The sequence below is a fragment of the Salvelinus namaycush genome, chromosome 4, assembly GCF_016432855.1.
Source record: "Salvelinus namaycush isolate Seneca chromosome 4, SaNama_1.0, whole genome shotgun sequence".
Lineage (NCBI taxonomy): Eukaryota > Metazoa > Chordata > Actinopteri > Salmoniformes > Salmonidae > Salvelinus > Salvelinus namaycush.
The window spans coordinates 48,498,090-48,519,942 of record NC_052310.1 but is presented as its reverse complement, the minus strand read 5'-3'; the positions used below and the strand labels follow the sequence as shown (position 1 = coordinate 48,519,942).

The 21,853-nt window shown below is 41.7% G+C and overlaps 1 protein-coding gene across 2 annotated transcripts; it reads left to right on the top strand.

The window, feature by feature from the left end:
- Positions 1 to 16,855: 16,855 nt before the first annotated feature.
- Positions 16,856 to 20,322, top strand: LOC120046580. Of its 2 annotated transcripts, none has more exons than XM_038991938.1 (5): positions 16,856 to 17,076; positions 17,958 to 18,114; positions 18,292 to 18,499; positions 19,310 to 19,607; positions 19,752 to 20,322. In XM_038991938.1, exons 1-5 carry the CDS (start codon positions 17,055 to 17,057, stop codon positions 20,153 to 20,155), a joined length of 1,089 nt encoding a protein of 362 aa, XP_038847866.1. In that variant the 5' UTR covers positions 16,856 to 17,054; the 3' UTR covers positions 20,156 to 20,322. The 2 variants fall into 2 exon arrangements, with proteins under 2 accessions (XP_038847866.1, XP_038847867.1); XM_038991939.1 differs by having other exon boundaries at positions 16,859 to 17,076; positions 17,983 to 18,114.
- The last annotated feature ends 1,531 nt before the right edge of the window (positions 20,323 to 21,853 follow it).

Here is a 21,853-nt window from a genome sequence, read left to right as displayed (position 1 = left end):
TCATCTGCATACATTTGAACTTCAGACCCAGTACAGACAGAAGGCAGATCATTAATGTACAGACTGAACAGTATTGACCCTTGGGGCACGCCCACATCATAGCTAAGAGTGGGTGACACTTAGTTTTGACTATTCCGCTGATGAGACAGCACCAACTTTTTGAAAGTTCTGGATTTGTTAAACAACAGGTTTATATTTGAACTAAATCAATGCAACAGGATGAAATGATTAGATTACTAGAAAGGGGTTACGGGTTTGTTTATTGTTCATTTTAGGTGTCGATTCCACTTAATGAAACACTGTATTATCTGATGTGTTTTGAGTAGGATTCTTCCTTCCAGAACTGATGGAAGTCCCCTACAGTATGTATTTTAAGGGAGACATAGGAGACATGTCTCAAACAACTTTTTAATAGATGCCTGGGATCAAATATCACTGATTCCTTACCCTGAGAAATTGACTACATTTGCGACAGGAAAAAAATGTAGTAACGATACCAAGATAATGTTATATGGATATGGAAAAGACAGACCAGTCATATAATATAATATGGGAGTGAATTGTTAGACTCGGTGGCGAGATACATTTGTGTGTCTAAGGGTAACACCTGCTAAATTAAGCGCACATAAGCGTTGGGGTACGTTAAAACGATTAATGATTTGAGGGAGTACAATGGACTTATCATTACCATAAACCTCTGGGTTACTGATTATGAAATTAGTATAGTGAATGCTTATGAAATTGACATTTTCTTCAAGGATAATGGGGGTAGTCATTTTCTCACTTTGAAATGTTTCCTGAGGCTATGGTCTCGGGGAGAGCAGTGAGTGAGATTGAGGCCGTAAACTACCAAATTAAATAAGGGCTGGCCATTTTTGTTTGTTTTCACCTTAAGTACCCACACACAACACACTTGTCATGACTATTTGTTGTTGTTTTTTAAATACCAGGTTTAATTTATTGTTAGTGTTCTATTTCATTTGGGTTTAGTGAGTTTTTCATTTGTCTTTGTGCCAAGGTATCTTAAAGGTGCACACACACAAATGGAATTTTCTGAAGTTTATCTTTTCTAAGTTTTAATTGAAAACGTGAATTCTTTTGATAAGACATGTACTGGAAATTTACTAGAAACATGGGATACGAAATGTATGAAATGTTTGACTGTTTTTCATTTCATTATTCTAATATAGTAAAAAAAAAAAATATTTGAAGGGTTTGTATGACCTCTGTCCTGACTTTCCAGTGTGGTTTGATCCCCCTCACTGGAAAACAATTTGGATAATGAATTTAAGGGAATTTGTAATATTGATTTGAAGGTCATTTGTAATATTGATAATTATGAAGTTTAAAGCCATATTTGTTATTTGGACCAACGGGAAGAAGGAGAGGGAGTAGCCTTTGACTAAGGGTAGGCTATCTTAACTTCTTTGGGGTAGGGGGCAGTGTTTTCACGTCCGGATGAAAAACATGCCCAGAGTAAATGGCCTGCTACAAAGCCATAAAAGCTAGAATATGCATATTATGAGTAGATTTGGATAGAAAACACTCTGAAGTTTCTAAAACTGTTTGAATGATGTCTGTGAGTTTAAAGAGACCAAACTGAACGATAATTTATAGCTAATGCTATCTGGCTATGGGATACTCCTCTTTCAAGTAAAAGGCCCTTTGTAATGTTCCTAAGATCTGTGGTTCGTCATGTGAGTTGAGAGGGGTGTATCTTGGCTATAAAAGATACTAAGAATTGTTTTGTAAGGACTCTCAGAGAATTCATTTATAGACACTGAATTGATCTGAGAGTCAAAGGGCTATGGTGAAGCTCATATAATTAAAGATGGACTTTAAAATATAACTCTGACTTGTGTGTGGTTTGCTCTCTCATCATTTAGTAATACAGGAAATTACCACGACACTTGTTAATAAGGTAGCAGGTCAATACAACACACACATATAAAGTGAATCGATTAGAGTGCTCCACGATAATGATGGCTGGTCGACGACTCACTCTTAGGTGATTCCTTGAGAGCCCCGAGACAAAGGTACAAAGGTCTTTTATAGCCAAGATACACTCCCTTCAGTCTACATGAAGTATGGAATGGGTCACAAGGTTAAGATTTGTATGAAAGATACTTATAATTCACAGCAGACAGTATCTGCTGTAAAAACTGTTCTCATTGTGTAGAAACCAGGGTCTGGCCCCGAGCCATCTCTCCCTGGTACCTTATAGAACAGAAACACCAATTCATGCTATGGAATGTGTTCTTGTTAGGTTTATCACCCAAAGTATCGTAAATCTTCTGTCAGCATTAAGCGCCCCAGAGGCCCACTTTCAGTTCTTACAGACACAATAGAGTTATAAGAACCCTCTATTCTGTTGCATAAAACAATTTGATGCAATAACAGTATTATAACATAATCTTGTAATTTCTCTCACACTACATGTACAAAATAACTTCACTAACCTGTACCCACGCACATTGACTCGGTAGCGGTACCCCCTGTATATACAGTGGCAAGAAAAAGTATGTGAACCCTTTGGAAATACCTGGATTTCTGCCTAAATTGGTCATAAAATTTGATCTGATCTTCATCTAAATCACAACAGACAAACACAGTGTGCTTAAACTAATAACACACAAATTGATTTTTTCTTGTCTATATTGAATACATCATTTAAACATTCACCCCTAGGCAAGGGGTTCTTAAACTTTTTCAGGCTGGGACCCAAATTTGAAATTCTGTGTTTTCCTGGGACCCAAGCTTATACATAAATATCAGTACATTTCATTGCCCTTGTGCCCAAAACAGATGCAATATAGACAAAAACAAATAACAATGAAATATCCATATAAATATATATTCATGTTTATTTCCCCCCATTAAAAACACTCTTACATATCTGTCTAGGTTGGAACTGTTGCTGTTAAAATACAATAAAGCATTTTAATTCAGAACTGGAATAAACTTATTGATCACATCCCACAGATGAATAACAGAACACACACACAGGCTTTTTGATAGTGCAACCCTAAGTAACAGTACAGATGAAAAATGATCAGGCCAACTGTACATCTTACTATAGAAATTATTGTTGAAAGAAAGTCCAGGTTGGAACTGTTGCTGCTAAAATAAAATAATATTTTTTATTCTGAACTGGAATAAACAAACTGATTGATCACGTCACAAAGATGTAGACCAGAAAACACACACACACACACTGTCCTATTGAGAGGTGTGTAGCTGGTTGAAGTTTCCAACAAGCATGTCTATTCTGGGCTCCGTTTTTGACAGTGCAATACCGAGGTCATGCTCAGCCTTGAAACTGTTTCTGTACTTGTTTTTTAAGTGTGTCAGAGTTGAGAACCCTGACTCGCATAGGTATGTGGTGCCAAACTGAACCAGAACATCTACTGCTTTCTCATTCAGGCAGGACACTGCTCCCTGCTGTAGATGAGCAACCCAGAACTGTGTGAGTGGGTTTGCCTCAAAAAGCATCTTGCTTCAATCAGTTTATTCCAGTTAAGAATAAAACATATTATTGTATTTTAACAGCAACCGTTCCAACCTAGACTAGTTTTCAACAATAATTTCTACAGTAAGATGTACAGTAGGCCTGGTCATTTTTCATCTTCATCTGTACTGTTACTATGGTTGCACTATCAGTAGCTAGCGTGCTTTGGCAAATGTTAGCTATTAGCTGTGTACAAGGCCAGGGGATTGTTTGAAAGAGAAACTCACGTCTACTACTATGAGAGTTAGTACTCCCTTATTTCTGCTCATTATCACCTGTTATAAAATGACAACAACGCCTTGCTAGCGGACTTTTCCACTTTTGAAGCACTGTTTCCTGAAGCATTCTGCCCTGTTCTGAAAGAACTCCCTGGGTTTACCATCACGCTGTGGATGTTTGGTCAGGACGTGTCGTTTAATTAATTTGTTCGTTATGAGAGACTCATTACCAAGCACTTTCCATCACAAAACACATTGTGGACGCTCCTCGTTATAAGTTTGTATGAAAGAGAGAGAAACTCATCGCGGTATATGCGTTTCATGACAATTGAGCTCAATCCATTTCATGACAGAGGTGAGTGATGGCGATTGGGAATGACAAGTCAGAGGCAGACAGCACATCTGCTGTTGAATGACAGTGCTGCATTGTGTGTGTCGCGGAGTAATCTTCAAGAAAACTGCAGAAAAAAAGATCTGTTAAACCGCGAAGCACACGGGCATCTCCCTCTCACACTCGCGCAGCTGCCAAACTGAACAGAGACCACTGCTAAGCAGAGAGCGCACTGAACAGTGAGCGCAGATGCACTTGACCAAATCAATTCCAGTAATTCATGAAATAATTATAAATGTACTCTGACACGTCGCGACCCACCATTAACAGGTCTTTAAAGAAAGGCTGCCCTAGGCTAATGACTTCTCCAAAAGCTAATTGGAGTCAGGAGTCAGCTAACCTGGAGTCCAATCAATGAGACCAGATTGAAGATGTTGGTTAGAGCTGCCCTGTTCTATAAAAAAAACTCACAAAATTTGAGTTTGCTATTCACAAGAAGCATTGCCTGATGTGAACCATGCCTCAAACAAAAGAGATGTCAGAAGACCTAAGATTAAGAATTGTTGACTTGCAAACATCTGGAAAGGGTTACAAAAGTATCTCAAAGCTTTGATGTTCATCAGTCCACAGTAAGACAAATTGTCTATAAATGGAGAAAGTTCAGCACTGTTGCTACTCTCCCTAGGAGTGGCCGTCCTGCAAAGATGACTGCAAGAGCACAGCGCAGAACGCTCAAATAGCTTAAGAATCCTAGAGTGTCAGCTAAAGACTTAGAGACTAACATCTCTATTGACGAGTATACGATACGTAAAACACTAAACAAGAATGGTGTTCATGGGAGGACACCCCGGAAGAAGCCACTGCTGTCCACAAAACAACTACATTGCTGCACGTCTGAAGTTTGCGAAAGAGTACCTGGATGTTCCACAGCGCTACTGCCAAAATATTCTGTGGACAGATGAAACTAAAATGTACTTGTTTGGAAGGAACACAACACTATGTGTGGAGGGGAAAAAGGCCCAGCACACCAACATCAAAACCTCATCCCAACTGTAAAGTATGGTGAAGGGAGCATCATGGTTTGGGGCTGCTTTGCTGCCTCAGGGCCTGGACAACTTGCTATCATCGACGGAAAAATGAATTCCCCAGTTTATCAAGACATTTTGCAGAAAAATTTAAGGCTATCTGTCCGCCAATTGAAGCTAAACAGAAGTTGGGTGATGCAACAGGACAACGACCCAAAACACAGAAGTAAATTATCAACAGAATGGCTTCAACAGAAGAAAATATACCTTCTGGAGTTGCCCAGTCAGAGTCCTGACCTCAACCCGATTGAGATGCTGTGGCATGATCTTAAGAGAGCGGTTTACACCAGACATCCCAAGAATATTGCTGAACTGAAACAGTTTTGTAAAGACGAATGGTCCAAAATACCTCCTGACCGTTGTGCAGAAAACGTTTGGTTGAGGCTATTGCTGCCAAAGGAGGGTCAACTAATTATTAAATCCAAGGGTTCACATACTTTTTCCACCCTGCACTGTGAATGTTTACACATTGTGTTCAATCAAGACATGAAAACGCATAATTGTTTGTGCATTATTAGTTTAAACAGACTGTGTTTGTCTATTGTTGTGACTTAGATGAAGATCAGATCAAATTTTATGACCAATTTATACAGAAATCCAGGTAATTACAAATGGTTCACATAATTTCTCTTGCCACTGTAGCCTCTTATTTTTATTATGTTACTTTATATTTGTATTTTAGTTTATTTAGTAAATATTTTCTTAACTCTTTCTTGAACTGCATTGTTGATTAAGGGCTTGTTAGTAAGCATTTCACTGTAAGTATTCGGAGTATGTGACAAATAAAATTTGACTTAAATGGAAATTGAAATCTAGACACTGACTGTAGGTCTATAACCTCTCATATAGCCTTAATAATAACTACTGCAGAATTAAGCATTTCTTGCAGTAAAATGATACACCAAATGTAAGCTACATTTTGACTCGGAAACAGGAGTGGAGAAATATGATTTCTTTCTTTCAGCATCTTGAGAGAATGCAAACACAGTTAGAAACCATTTGTAGAGGTGCGATCTTTATCAGCATCATAAAAGCTGATATTATTTCAACCAGATAAATTATGCATCCAAGCTGAACTATAATCTTATCAGAAACATGTTGGGTAATTTTCACAGCTTTTTTCACAGAACGTTAGAAATTATAGGCTAAACCAAAAATTGTTCCGCCATCTGACTGTAGCCTAAAGCGCATTTTCTATATTAGCATCTTAGTGTTGGGGGCGGGCTTCAGATTTTCACTTTATCACATATAGGCTAGTTGTGCGGTTGCGGATTGGTTATTAGCAATAGCGGGCGGGTGCAGGTGAACAAACAGCTGTCCAGCACTACGTCTTGCTCCCAGACAAACTAAACAACTTCTTTGCTCGCTTTGAGGACAATAAAGTGCCACCGACCCGGCCCGCTACCAAAACCTGCGAACTCTCCTTCACCGCAGCCAACATGAGTAAAACATTTAAACGCGTTAACCCTCGTAAGGCTGCCGGCCCAGACGGCATCCCTAGCCGTGTCCTCAGAGCATGCACAGACCAGCTGGCTGGTGTGTTTATGGACATTTTCAATCAATCCCTATCCCAGTCTGCTGTTCCCACATGCTTCAAGAGGGCCACCGTTGTTCCTGTTCCCAAGAAAGCTAAGGTAATGGAGCTAAACGACTATCGCCCCGTAGCACTCACTTCCGTCATCATGAAGTGCTTTGAGAGACTAGTCAAGGATCATATCACCGCCACTCTACCTGACACCCTAGACCCACTAATTTGCTTACCGCCCTAATAGGTCCACAGACGACGCAATCACACTGCACACTGCCTTAATCCATCTGGACAAGAGGAATACCTATGTGAGAATGCTGTTCATCGACTACAGCTCAGCATTTAACACCATAGTACCCTCCAAACTCGTCATTAAGCTCAAGACCCTGGGTCTCGACCACGCCCTGTGCAACTGGGTCCTGGACTTTGACAGGCCACCCCCAGGTGGTTAGGGTAGGAAACAACATCTCCACCCCGCTGATCCTCAACACTGGGGCCCCACAAGGGTGCGTTCTCAGCCCTCTCCTGTACTCCCTGTTCACCCATGACTGCGTAGCCATGCACACCTCCAACTCAATCATCAAGTTTGCAGACGACACTACAGTGGTAGGCTTGATTACCAACAACAATGAGACGGCCTACAGTGAGGAGGTGAGGGACCTTCGGAGTGTGGTGTCAGGAAGATAACCTCACACTCAACGTCAACAAAACAAAGGAGATGATCGTGGACTTCAGGAAACAGCAGAGGGAGCACCCCCCTATCTACAGACGGGACAGTAGTGGAGAAGGTGGAAAGTTTGAAGTTCCTCGGCGTACACATCACGGACAAACTGAAATGGTCCACCCACAGACAGCGTGGTGAAGGCGCAACAGCGCCTCTTCAACCTCAGGAGGCTGAAGAAATTTGGCTTGTCACCAAAAACACTCAAACTTTTATAGATGCACAATTGAAAGCATCCTGTCGGGCTGTATTGCCGCCTGGTACTGCAACTGCTTCGCCCACAACCGCAAGGGTCTCCAGAGGATAGGGAGGTCTGCACAATGCATCACCAGGGGCAAACTACCTGCCCTCCAGGACACCTACACTACCCGATGTCACAGGAAGGCCAAAAAGATAATCAAGGACAACAACCACCCGAGCCACTGCCTGTTCACCCCGCTATCATCCAGAAGGCGAGGTCAGTACAGGTGCATCAAAGCTCGGACCGAGAGACTGAAAAACAGCTTCTATCTCAAGGCCATCAGACTGTTAAACAGCCATCACTAACATTGAATGGCTGCTGCCAACATACTGACTCAAATCTCTAGCCACTTTAATAATTAAAAATTGGATGTAATAAATGTATCACTAGTGACTTTAAACAGTGCCACTTTATATAATGTTTACATACCCTACATCACTCATCTCATATGTATATACAGTGAGGGAAAAAAGTATTGGATCCCCTGCTGATTTTGTACGTTTGCCCACTGACAAAGAAATGATCAGTCTATAATTTTAATGGTAGGTTTATTTGAACAGTGAGAGACAGAATATCAACAAAGAAATCCAGAAAAACACATGTCAAAAATGTTATAAATTGATTGGCATTTTAATGAGGGAAATATGTTTTTGACCCCCTCTCAAGCAGAAAGATTTCTGCCTCCCAGGTGTATTTTATACAGGTAACAAACTGAGATTAGGAGCACACTCTTAAAGGGAGTGCTCCTAATCTCAGTTTGTTACCTGTATAAAATACACCTGTCCACAGAAGCAATCAATCAATCAGATTCCAAACTCTCCACCATGGCCAAGACCAAAGAGCTCTCCAAGGATGTCAGGGACAAGATTGTAGACCTACACAAGGCTGGAATGGGCTACAAGACCATCGCCAAGCAGCTTGGTGAGAAGGTGACAACAGTTGGTGCGATTATTCGCAAATGGAAGAAACACAAAAGAACTGTCAATCTCCCTCGGCCTGGGGCTCCATGCAAGATCTTACCTCGTGGAGTTGCAATGATCATGAGAACGGTGAGGAATCAGCCCAGAACTACACGGGAGGATCTTGTCAATGATCTCAAGGCACCTGGGACCATAGTCACCAAGAAAACAATTGATAACACACTACGCCGTGAAGGACTGAAATCCTGCAGCGCCCGCAAGGTCCCCCTGCTCAAGAAAGCACATATACATGCCCGTCTGAAGTTTGCCAATGAACATCTGAATGACTCAGAGGACAACTGGGTGAAAGTGTTGTGGTCAGATGAGACCAAAATGGAGCTCTTTGGCATCAACTCAACTCGCCATGTTTGGAGGAGGAGGAATGCTGCCTATAACCCCAAGAACACCATCCCCCCGTCAAACATGGAGGTGGAAACATTATGCTTTGGGGGTGTTTTTCTGCTAAGGGGACAGGACAACTTCACCGCATCAAAGGGACGATGGACGGGGCCATGTACTGTCAAATCTTGGGTGAGAACCTCCTTCCCTCAGCCAGGGCATTGAAAATGGGTCGTGGATGGGGATTCCAGCATGACAATCACCCAAAACACACGGCCAAGGCAACAAAGGAGTGGCTCAAGAAGAAGCACATTAAGGTCCTGGAGTGGCCTAGCCAGACTCCAGACCTTAATCCCATAGAAAATCTGTGGAGGGAGCTGAAGGTTTGAGTTGCCAAACATCAGCCTCGAAACCTTAACGACTTGGAGAAGATCTGCAAAGAGGAGTGGGACAAAATCCCCCCTGAGATGTGTGCAAACCTGGTGGCCAACTACAAGAAACGTCTGATCTCTGTGATTGCCAACAAGGGTTTTGCCACCAAGTACTAAGTCATGTTTTGCAGAGGGGTCAAATACTTATTTCCCTCATTAAAATGCAAATCAATTTATAACATTTTTGACATGCGTTTTTCTGGAGTTTTTTGTTGTTATTCTGTCTCTCACTGTTCAAATAAACCTACCATTAAAATTATAGACTGATAATTTCTTTGTCAGTGGGCAAACGTACAAAATCAGCAGGGGATCAAATACTTTTTTCTTTCACTGTACTGTACTCTATACCATCTACTGCATCTTGCCTATGCCGTTCGGCCATCGCTCATCCATATATTTATATGTACATATTCTATTTCATTCCTTTACACTTGTGTGTGTATAAGGTAGTTGTTGTGAAATTGTTAGATTACTTGTTAGATATTACTGCATGGTCGGAACTAGAAGCACAAGCATTTCGCTACACTCACATTAACATCTGCTAACCATGTGTATGTGACCAATAAAATTAGATTTGATTAACACACACTTCACTCTACCCACACATTCACACTGGCAGCCCAACATACACACACACTGCTGCTACTGTCTATTATCTATCCTGTTGCTTAGTCACTTCACCCCAACTATAATGTACAGTACATAGCTACCTCAATTACCTCGTACCCCTGCACATCGGCCCGGTACTGGTACTCCCTGTATATAGCCATGTTATTTTGTATTGTTTTTGTTATTCACTCTTTTTATTCCCCGTGTCACTATTTCTAATTTTATCTCTCTCTTTAACTCTGCATTGTTGGAAAAGGATCCGTAAGTAAGCAAGCAAGCATTTCATTGTTAATTGTAAAAATGTGATTGTATTTATTTGTATTTATTTGTCATATGCTTCATAAAAAAACAGGTGTTTACGAAGCATATGACATAAATAAAATGTGTATTTAGTTATCACATTTTTATAGCTTCAATGAGGCTTACAGAAGTGTATGAGTTCCCTAAAAGCCTATGTAAATACCATTGTTGGGATAAAAAAACTGTTATTCCTTATTTTAATATATAATAAATAATCATAATATTATAGAATAATGTTTAAAAGGCACATAAATAAATCAAGGAATGTTTTAATGTCTAGTATGTAAACTTAACATGAACAGGAACGACATTTACTCTCACGGATGGCCAATAAGAGCTCTCTGAAAGTCATGCCCCTAATAGGCCACGCCTCCAGAAAATAAATACCCAGCTGCTAGGTCAACACAGCATGAGTAAAAAAAAAGCCAACTGATGGTTAAATTTAAGCCATGGGTCACAATAACCCAGCATATGTTCTGTCCAATATTTACCCAGCCCTGGGTTACCAAATAACCCAAATTGGGTTGTTTTTAACTCACCATTTTTTTGTGCATGAAGGATCAGTGATGAGATTCCCACTAGGGTTACTGTAGGACTAGATACACCTCCATGCACATATGAAGTCATACTAAACAGTACGGTATGTCACATTTGCAGAGGATGGATACAAATGCAGAGGATGGAGCAGACAAATGCATTGTTTATTTAAAAATGAAAGTCAAAGATTGACCTAACAGTACTTCCATACAATATGTAAAGCATTCATGACAAAGTTATATGTGCTTTTACCACTAGGCTACATATACTGTAAGCTCTATAAGCATAAAACCATGACCAAGCCATGCTATGTTTATAACGTGTCAATAACATGTTTACAACTATCTACAATGTGGCCCACAGGTATTTTTCAAATGGCTTCAAGGCATACAACTGTATCCTGGATAGATAACCAGCTGACATGCATGGGTTAAAACCTCTGAATTCCTGAAACTACAACCGCCTCTCCTCTCAGGGATCAAATCACTCCTTCCTATGACCACCTCTGGGTGATCTATTTAAGCAAGAAGGCCCGAGGAGGTGTGGTATATGGCCAATATAACACGGCTAAGGGCTGTTGTTAGGCACGACGCAAAGTGGCCATATATCACAAACCCCCAAGGAGCCTTATTGCTATTATAAACTGGTTACCAACGTAATTAGAGCAGTAAAATGAAATGGTGTCATACCTCTGGTATACGGTCAGATCTAGCACAGCTTTTAACCAATCACAATTCAGCGCTCAAACCACCCTGTTTGTAATTACACATGGATCACTCATTTAAGAGAGCTACTGTTTGTTGATCCTTTTCTGTTAAACAAGATACAGATTGAGTTTGATGCAAAGACAATTTTACATTATTTCCCTACTGTAGAATATATAGATACATAGTGTCTTTGTTAGTGGTATTTGCCCACCAACAGAGACACTTTACTGTCCCCCTATGGATTCTAAACTCAGCAAAAAAAAGAAACGTCCCTTTTTTAGGACCCTGTCTTTCAAAGATAATTCGTAAAAATCCAAATAACTTCACAGATCTTCATTGTAAAGGGTTTAAACACTGTTTCCCATGCTTGTTCAATGAAGCATAAACAATTAATGAACATGCACCTGTGGAATGGTTATTAACTTCTCTGCGTTACGGATCCCTTTTACGGGATCATTTTCCTAAACAACCGCTGAATTGCAGGGCGCAAAATATGACTAAAAATATTTATAATCATGCAATCACAAGTGAAATATACCAAAACACAGTTTAGCTTGTTGTTAATCCACCTATTGTGTCAGATTTTGAAAATATGCTTTACAGCGAAAGAAATCCAAGCTTTTGTGAGTGTATCAATCAATGCTAGAACAGCTAGCCCCAAATTAGCATGGTCAGGAAAGTCAGAAAAGCAATAAAATTAATCGCTTACCTTTGATAATCTTCGGATGTTTGCACTCACGAGACTCCCAGTTACACAATAAATGTTCTTTTTGTTCGATAAGTATTACTTTTATAACATAAAAACGCCATTTGGGTTGCGCATTATGTTCAGAAAACTACAGCCTCGTTCCGGGCCTGAAAGGCAGAAGAAAATTCCCCAAAATATTTATAATCATGCAATCACAAGTGAAATATACCAAAACACAGCTTAGCTTGTTGTTAATCCACCTATCGTGTCAGATTTTGAAAATATGCTTTACAGCGAAAGAAGTCCAAGCTTTTGTGAGTGTATCAATCAATGCTAGAACAGTTAGCCTTATATTATCTTGGTTAGCTTGGTCACGAAAGTCAGAAAAGCAATAAAAGTAATCGCTTACCTTTGATAATCTTCGGATGTTTGCACTCACGAGACTCCCAGTTACACACACAACAAATGTTCTTTTTGTTCGATAAATATTACTTTTATAACAAAAAAACGCCATTTGGGTTGCGCGTTATGTTCAGAAAACCAAAGCCTCGTTCCGTTCGACGAAAATTCCAAAAAGTATTCGTAATGGTCGTAGAAACATGTCAAATGTTTTTTATAATCAATCCTCAGGTTGTTTTTAACAAACATAATCGATAATATTTCAACCTATTCAATAAGAGAGAAAAAGAAAATGGAGAGCTACCTCTCTCGCGCGCAGGAACTATTCAGAGGACACCTGACTAGTTTTGAAAAATCTCGCTCATTTTTCAAAATAAAAGCCTGAAACTATGTCTAAAGCCTGGTCACAGCCTGAGGAAGCCATTGGAAAAGGAATCTGGTTGATACCCCTTTAAATGGAAGAAAGACGGGCCAGGAAACACAGATAAAAAAAAAATCACTTCCGGGTTAGATTTTCTCAGGTTTTCGCCTGCAGAATCAGTTTTGTTATACTCACAGACAATATCTTGACAGTTTTGGAAACTTTGGAGTGTTTTCTATCCTAATCTGTAAATTATATGCATATTCTACGATCTGGACCTGAGAAATAGTTTACCTTGGGAATGTTATAAAAAAACAAATAAAAAGTCACTAACAGCTTACAGACAGTAGGCAATTAAGGTCACAGTAATGAAAACTTAGGACACTAAAGAGGCCTTTCTACTGACTCTGAAAAACACCAAAAGAAAGATGCCCAGGGTCCATGCTCATCTGCGTGAACGTGCCTTAGGCATGCTGCAAGGAGGCATGAGGACTGCAGATGTGGTCAGGTCAATAAATTGCAATGTCCGTACTGTGAGACGCCTAAGACAGCGCTACAGGGAGACAAGACGGACAGCTGATCATCCTCGCAGTGGCAGACTACGTGTAACAACACCTGCACAAGATTGGTACATCCGAACATCACACCTGCAGGACAGGTACAGGATGGCAACAACAACTGCCCGAGTTACACCAGGAACGCACAATCCCTCCATCAGTGCTCAGACTGTCCGCAATAGGCTGAGAGAGGCAGTACTGAGTGCTTGTAGGCCTGTTGTAAGGCAGGACCTCACCAGACATCACCGGCAACAATGTCGCCTATGGGCACAAACCCACCGTCACTGGACCAGACAGGACTGGCAAAAAGTGCTCTTCACTGACGAGTCGCGGTTTTGTCTCACCAGGGGTGATGGTCGGATTCGCGTTTATCGTCGAAGAAATGAGCGTTACACCGAGGCCTGTACTCTGGAGAGGGATCGATTTGGAGGTGAAGGGTCCGTCATGGTCTGGGGCGGTGTGTCACAGCATCATCGGACTGAGCTTGTTGTCATTGCAGGCAATCTCAACGCTGTGCGTTACAGGGAAGACACCCTCCTCCCTCATGTGGTACCCTTCCTGCAGGCTCATCCTGACATGACCCTCCAGCATGACAATGCCACCAGGAATGTCAGTGTTCTGCCATGGCCAGCGAAGAGCCCGGATCTCAGTCCCATTGAGCACGTCTGGGACCTGTTGGATCGGAGGGTGAGGGCTTTCACTGCTATGCGGATGACACACAGCTGTACATTTCAATGAAACATGGTGAAGCCCCAAAATTGCCCTCGCTAGAAGCCTGTGTTTCAGACATAAGGAAGTGGATGGCTGAAAACTTTCTACTTTTAAACTCGGACAAAACAGAGATGCTTGTTCTAGGTCCCAAGAAACAAAGAGATCTTCTGTTAAATCTGACAATTCATCTTGATGGTTGTAAAGTCGTCTCAAATAAAACTGTGAAGGACCTCGGCGTTACTCTTGACCCTGATCTCTCTTTTGACGAACATATCAAGACTGTTTCAAGGACTGCTTTTTTCCATCTACGTAACATTGCAAAAATCAGAAATTTTCTGTCCAAAAATGATGCAGAAAAATTAATCCATGCATTTGTTACTTCTAGGTTAGACTACTGCAATGCTCTACTTTCCGGCTACCCGGATAAAGCACTAAATAAACTTCAGTTAGTGCTAAATACGGCTGCTAGAATCCTGACTAGAACCAAGAAATTTGATCATATTACTCCAGTGCTAGCTTCCCTACACTGGCTTCCTGTTAAGGCAAGGGCTGATTTCAAGGTTTTATTGTTAACCTATAAAGCGTTACATGGGCTTGCTCCTACCTATCTTTCCGAGTTGGTCCTGCCGTACATACCAATACGTACGCTACGGTCACAAGACGCAGGCCTCCTAATTGTCCCTAGAATTTCTAAGCAAACAGCGGGAGGCAGGGCTTTCTCCTATAGATCTCCATTTTTATGGAACAGTCTGCCTACCCATGTGAGAGACGCAGACTCGGTCTCAACCTTTAAGTCTTTACTGAAGACTTATCTCTTCAGTAGGTCATATGATTGAGTGTAGTCTGGCCCAGGAGTGTGAAGGTGAACGGAAAGGCTCTGGAGCAACGAACCGCCCTTGCTGTCTCTGTCTGGCCGGTTCCCCTCTCTCCACTGGGATTCTCTGCCTCTAACCCTATTACAGGGGCTGAGTCACTGGCTTACTGGTGCTCTTTCATGCCGTCCCTGGGAGGGGTGCGTCACTTGAGTGGGTTGAGTTACTGACGTGATCTTCCTGTCTGGGTTGGCGCCCCCCCTTGGTTTGTGCTGTGGTGGAGATCTTTGTTGGCTATACTCGGCCTTGTCTCAGGATTATAAGTTGGTGGTTGAAGATATCCCTCCAGTGGTGCGGGGGCTGTGCTTTGGCAAAGTGGGTGGGGTTATATCCTTCCTATTTGGCCCTGTCCGGGGGTATCTTCGGATGGGGCCACAGTGTCTCCTGACCGCTCCTGTCTCAGCCTCCAGTATTTATGCTGCAGTAGTTTGTGTCGGGGGGCTAGGGTCAGTTGGTTATACCTGGAGTACTTCTCCTGTCTTATCCAGTGTCCTGTGTGAATTTAAGTATGCTTTCTCTAATTCTCTCGTTCTCTCTTTCTTTCTCTCTCTCTGAGAACCTGAGCCCTAGGACCATACGTCAGGACTACCGGGCATGACGACTCCCTGCTGTCCCCAGTCCGCCTGGCCTTGCTGCTATTCCAGTTTCAACTGTTCTGCCTGCGGTTACGGAACCCCTACCTGTCCCAGACCTGCTGTTTTCAACTCTTAATGATCGGCTATGAAAAGCCAACAGATTTATTCCTGATTATTATTTGACCATGCTTGTCATTTATGAACATTTTGAAAATCTTGGCTCTCTCTAATTTTCTCCTTCTCTCTTTCTTTCTCTCGGAGGACCTGAGCCCTGGGACCATACGTCGGGACTGCCGGGCGTGGTGGCTCCTTGCTGTCCCCAGTCCGCCTGGCCTTGCTGCTGTTCCGGTTTCAGCTGTTCTGCCTGCGGTTATGGAACCGCCACCTGTCCCAGACCTGTTGTTTTTCAACTCTTAATGATCGGCTATGAAAAGCCAACTGAAAATTATCCATGATTATTATTTGACCATGCTTGTCACTTATGAACATTTTTGAACATCTTGGCATAGTTCTGTTATAATCTCCACCCGGCACAGCCAGAAGAGGACTGGCCACCCCTCATAGCCTGGTTCCTCTCTAGGTTTCTTCCTAGGTTTTGGCCTTTCTAGGGAGTTTTTCCTAGCCACCGTGCTTCTACACCTGCATTCTAGCTGTTTGGGGTTTTAGGCTGGGTCTCTGTACAGCACTTCGAGATATTAGCTGATGTACGAAGGGCTATATAAAATAAACTTGATTGATTGATTGATAGGGCCATTCCCCCCAGAAATGTCCGGGAACTTGTAGGTGCCTTGGTGGAAGAGTGGGTTAACATCTCAAAGCAAGAACTGGCAAATCTGGTGCAGTCCATGAGGAGGAGATGCACTGCAGAACTTAATGCAGCTGGTGGCCACACTACATACTGACTGTTACTTTTGATTTGAACCTCCCCTTTGTTCAGGGACACATTATTCCATTTTGGTTAGTCACATGTCTGTGGAACTTGTTCAGTTTCTGTCTCAGTTGTTGAATCTTGTGGTCATACAAATATTTACACATGTTAAGTTTGCTGAAAATCAACACAGTTGACAGTGAGAGGACATTTCTTTTTTTTGCTGAGTTTATAATCTAACAGGTGAGGTTAAAGTCCATCTAGATGTCAATTACTGTGTACTTAGAGTTCGTGAAGTTCTGTGTGCTTAGAGTTCTCATGGAAAATGCATTCCGCTCAGGTCATTGGCCATCAGACACGCCATACAGAGAACAAAGAAAGGGAACTATTTTAAACCTGTTTGATAAGGAACATGCATCTGTGGATATTGGTTGGAGAGGAGAAGGAGACGAGGGACAGTGGAGGAGATTGTGGAATATTAAATAAACACCTAATGTAAAAACACCATAATGGAACAATTCAAACTCAGTGGTAAGTCCATCAGTTTTACATGTTAAAACTATGTACATTTTCTTAAGTGTAACCATTTTAGATTTTCTGTTTCTTTTGAAAACATTATCCTTGGTATTGGTCTATTTGTGTTTTATATGGTGCTTATGTCATCTGCATGTTCATGATTCTTGTGTGTGAGTGGTTACATGATGACTTGCTATGTACAGTATCATCGTCCATTCAGTAAGTTCAGTTTAATAAGTACAGTATAAATGGCTTATTTACATAGTTAGTTTTTCAATCCGATATAGTTACTAAGAGCACTCCTGTAAAAACAAACCAATCTTTCCACCCTATATTATAGATCACAGATAGAACGGTGGATATGAAATGTCATGGAAACAACATACATTTTTCTTATGGAGTATTGTCTGAGTAAATATAGGGTATAGTCCACTTGAAGAGTTTGGGAAACCCTGTTTAAAATTACTAAAATGTCAAGGTAATTGTTTTACATACAGATCTCATATTACTGTATTGAATTATAATGTTTTATATATTTGTCACAAATGTATCATTTGTGTAGTTCTTTATTAAAAATGTAGTTATGTTACATTTGACAGTGTAAAACCTAGCAGTGCTACTTATTTATCTGAGAGTGAGGCAGATATGGCAAAATAATTTGTCTCTAAAATATCAACCCCATGTTATTAGATAGTGAAAATAAAACACCAAGCTCTTTCATAATTTATTTAAAACAATTAAAGCTAATTTACCAACATTTCAGAAAATGTATATATGGCGTTTCGGAATGTATTGTTTTGTCATAGTGTTTTGGCAGATACAAAGACAGAACACCCAAGATAATGGTGAAGTAAATTAATAAAGAAATAATGTTAACGTGATTTATGCCATGGAAGTGATTGGTGAGCGCCCATTTTTTAGGGAGTGGAGGAACGATGGCTCTCTACCTCCATTACCTGCTGCAGTAGAGGGGTTGATGAGAGGCAGTTGGAATATGAGGATGGACCCCAGTGATACCTACCCTACTACCAGGGGCTGTCTCCTAACAGAATGGTAATTCACCTGTTTTCTATAATAGTAGATAATAGTTGAATAGTACTTAATTGTAGACACATGAGATATATGCAGTTCATTGCAGTGTATTCCTATTCGTTCAAATGTTTCTATCAATAGTCTCCTGAAGTACACTCCTTCTGTATTACTCTCTGTACCATTGTGTTCCCTGACCAGTCCTTGGTGGATGAGATGGAAGAGTGCTCGTACACTGAGGAGGTTTTTGCCTGATGTATGGAAGCCTCTGGTGCCATTACTCAGCTTTAGTGCCACCCTATTGGTCATGGTGTTGTATGCCCTGGCAGATCGGCTCCGCAGCTTTGTTGCTGATATCTTCATTCCCCAGTACCACTACCCGTTTGCTGTACCAATCACATTTGTCCAGGTAGGGCACGATTTGCTCAGGGTTACTATAAAAGTAATCTGTGTCGGGTTTTGAGTTGTGGTGTTTGGATTTTGCATGAGCCATCAAAGTTTCTTATCATCATTAGGCCTTTGCTAAGTGGTAACTTTTTGAAATAATAATGACCAGAATTATCTTCAGCCGACTGGTGTGCGACTGTAGGAAAGCTGGTTTGACTTTGGATAGCCTATCTACGGGGCTAGTTAGGGACCGTCAATAAATTACACAATGTAAATGGGAAAATATTTTCATGTTGCAGACCTTTTAGTTGTCTCATTAAATGCTTTCAATATTTGTAAAGGAATTTCTACAATCTATAGTTGTTTTGAGATTAAGTATATGAAATTGAGAGCTATTGACATTTTAAGATATTGTTCCATGTACATTGTGTAATTTACTGTTGGTCCCTAACTAGCCACATAGGGATATCAAATGTCAAACCAAATTGTGTTGCCCATTGTCAATCTGGTCGCATGCAGCTGTGTTCCCAATTGATGATTGCTTGGGTGCTGCCGGCTGTGGGCATGTGGGCTTTACTGAAATAAACCCAACCCAAGGAAAACTGTTACGGAACCCTCATTATGTGACATACTATCATCTCGCAAATCTCAGTTTTGGATGAGATGGACTATGACCACTTATTTACAATTCGTAGTCAATTTTGACACTAGAATAAATGTTTGATTTATCGATGCCAAATAGGCCATTTTCAGAAGGAGAAGTTGTTTTTTAGGGGCAGTTGCTCTTTAAAATGGTTAATGTTTGCCTGTGTTTATGGCATGTCTTTCCCAGGTGCTGGTGACTCTGCTATACTTGCTGCTCCTCCATGCCATGGGCCTGGCACCACTGAAGCCCTACTCTCTGTCTCTGGGAGAGCGCCTGCTGGTGCCTTCTATCTGTGGCAGTGCCCAAGCTGTGCTGGGTGTGTGGGCAGAGGCCAGTGCCCACTCTGGCATGTACGCCCTCACCATGCGCCTGCTGCCCCTGCTCTGTGTGGGCTGGAGTCACGGTCTGCGGCTGGCAGAACCGCCATCAGTCCACCTAACAGGCCTTATTACGGTCATCACTTTCACCTCCGTCACTATCACAGGTAAATGCATTTACAGTGTTTAGCTTGAGGGGAAAGTCAGTGGGGGAGGTATGTGGGAAATCTTAATAGTCTCATAAAATTGAATGTGTTGGCGTGTCAATCATCAGTTGTGTCAGTACACTAACTTACCCCTTCTCCTTGCAGCGTCTCAGGGTCTCCCGTCAGTGGAGGTTCTGGAGTGTCTCTACGCCCCGCTGGCCCTCCTTCTCCACAGCCTTTCTCTGACCTGGCTGGCCAAGGTGGCTGAGACCGAGCACCGGCGCCACAGCAGCTCCCACACCTCGCCTTTTGACCTGTACTTCACCCTGATGGTGAACCAGAGCCTGGTGCTTGGCTTCCTGTGCCTGCTGCACCCAGAGGGCCCCCGGGCACTGGGCGAGGGTAGCTGGCACAGCCTGCTCTTCATGGGCTACCTGCTGGCAATACTGCTGCTGGGAGCTCTACAGCACCTCTTGGTGGACATGGCCGCTCTGACCTTCTCACCGCTGGCTGCAGCGCTACTCCACACGGCACACGGATTAACAAGACCGTTGTACAGCCTGTTGTAGATGATCCAACATGGAGGAGGATGAAGTTGACTATAGAGACTAGTCAGAAGTCAGTTGCCTCCCTCAAATCAAATTGCATTTGTCACATACATATGGTTAGCAGATGTTAATGCGAGTGTAGCAAAATGCTTGTGCTTCTGGTTCCGACAGTGCAGTAATATCTAACAATTCCCCATCTACTTAATACACACAAATCTAAAAGGGGTGAATGAGAATATGTACATATAAATATATGAATGAGCGATGGCCGAGCGGCATAGTTGGTATAAAATACAGTATATACATATGACATTATATATAAACATTATTAAAGTGGCATTGTTTAAAGTGACTAGTGATCCATTTGTAAAAGTGGCCAGTGATTGGGTCTCCATGTAGGCAGCAGCCTCTCGGAGTTAGTAATCGCTGTTTAGCAGTCTGATAGCCTTGAGATAGAAGCTGTTTTTCAGTCTCTCGGTCCCTGCTTTGATGCACCTGTACTGACCTCGCCTTCTGGATGGTAGTGGTGTGAACAGGCAGTGGCTCGGGTGGTTGTTGTCTTTGATCTTTTTTGCCTTCCTGTGACATCGGGTGCTATAGGTGTCATGGAGGGCAGGTAGTTTGCCCCCGGTGATGCGTTGTGCAGACCACACCACCCTCTGTAGAGCCTTGCAGTTGACGGTGGAGCAGTTGCTGTACCAGGCTGTGATACAGCCTGACAGGATGCTCTCGATTATGGATCTGTAAAAGTTAATGGTTAAAGGGAGGATTTGGCAAGGATAATCTGATCCTAGATCTATGTCTATATGGTCAACTTCTACTAGTAGCAGGATAGTTGTACTACAGAGCAGTATTATTCACTCTCTGTAGTACAAAGTCTTCAACCCCTAGGTGCAGCGCTTTTATTACCAGCGCCTTGTGTTCCTTCTTATCCTGTATATCATACTTACTACTGAACCTATAGAAAATGGTTTGAAAAGGTACTCAATATGTAGGGAGACTGGATAAAATCTTGCACTGGATTATCAACCATACAGAAATGATCAGAATGTGACTGGGAATATGTCATAAGGCTGCTACTTTAGAGTGGTGTAATTGATAAACTAAATGATAAGCAATACAGTTCAAGTGTTAACCTATAAAGATACACTGTCTACCTCAAGGTTTTTCAAATCCCCACATGCAACAATAAAAGTTAAGTGACTAGGTTTCCATCCAATCATGTGAATATTCAAAAATATGCATAAAGAATCAACTTGTTGGGGATAATATAATAACATATGCCATTTAGCAGACGCTTTTATCCGAAGCAACTTAGTCATGCATGTATAGGTTTTACATATGGACGGTCGCGGGAATCGAACCCACTACCCTGGCGTTACAAGCACCATGCACTACCAACTGAGCTACAAAAGACAAAAATAATAAAAAGCAGCACATGATGACCATCCAATTACAATACTAGAATAGTCTTGAACCTTATAAGGTAAATGTTAGCCATTTTGGTCTGGGAGTTGGTCAACCATGGTTTGCCAGTGCTATAAGATAGTGTAAAATAATGCATTTGAAGAATTTATATGCACTGTATGTTTGTTAGCTAGCCATCCAAATTTAGAGGAATGATTCCATGCATTTTTCTAACTGCCAATATTCAATTCAACCAACGCAGTCAATCCACAGACATACAATACACTGGCTGAAATCAGTTGATAGGACTTA

Bases quoted from the DNA above. Each gene is read 5' to 3' on its own strand.
- LOC120046580 (XM_038991938.1), top strand. From the start codon at position 17,055: ATGGAACAATTCAAACTCAGTG. The intron at 17,077-17,957 runs GTAAGTCCATCA...ATGCCATGGAAG, and splicing joins GGAACAATTCAAACTCAGTG to TGATTGGTGAGCGCCCATTT. The intron at 18,115-18,291 runs GTAATTCACCTG...TTCCCTGACCAG, and splicing joins GGCTGTCTCCTAACAGAATG to TCCTTGGTGGATGAGATGGA.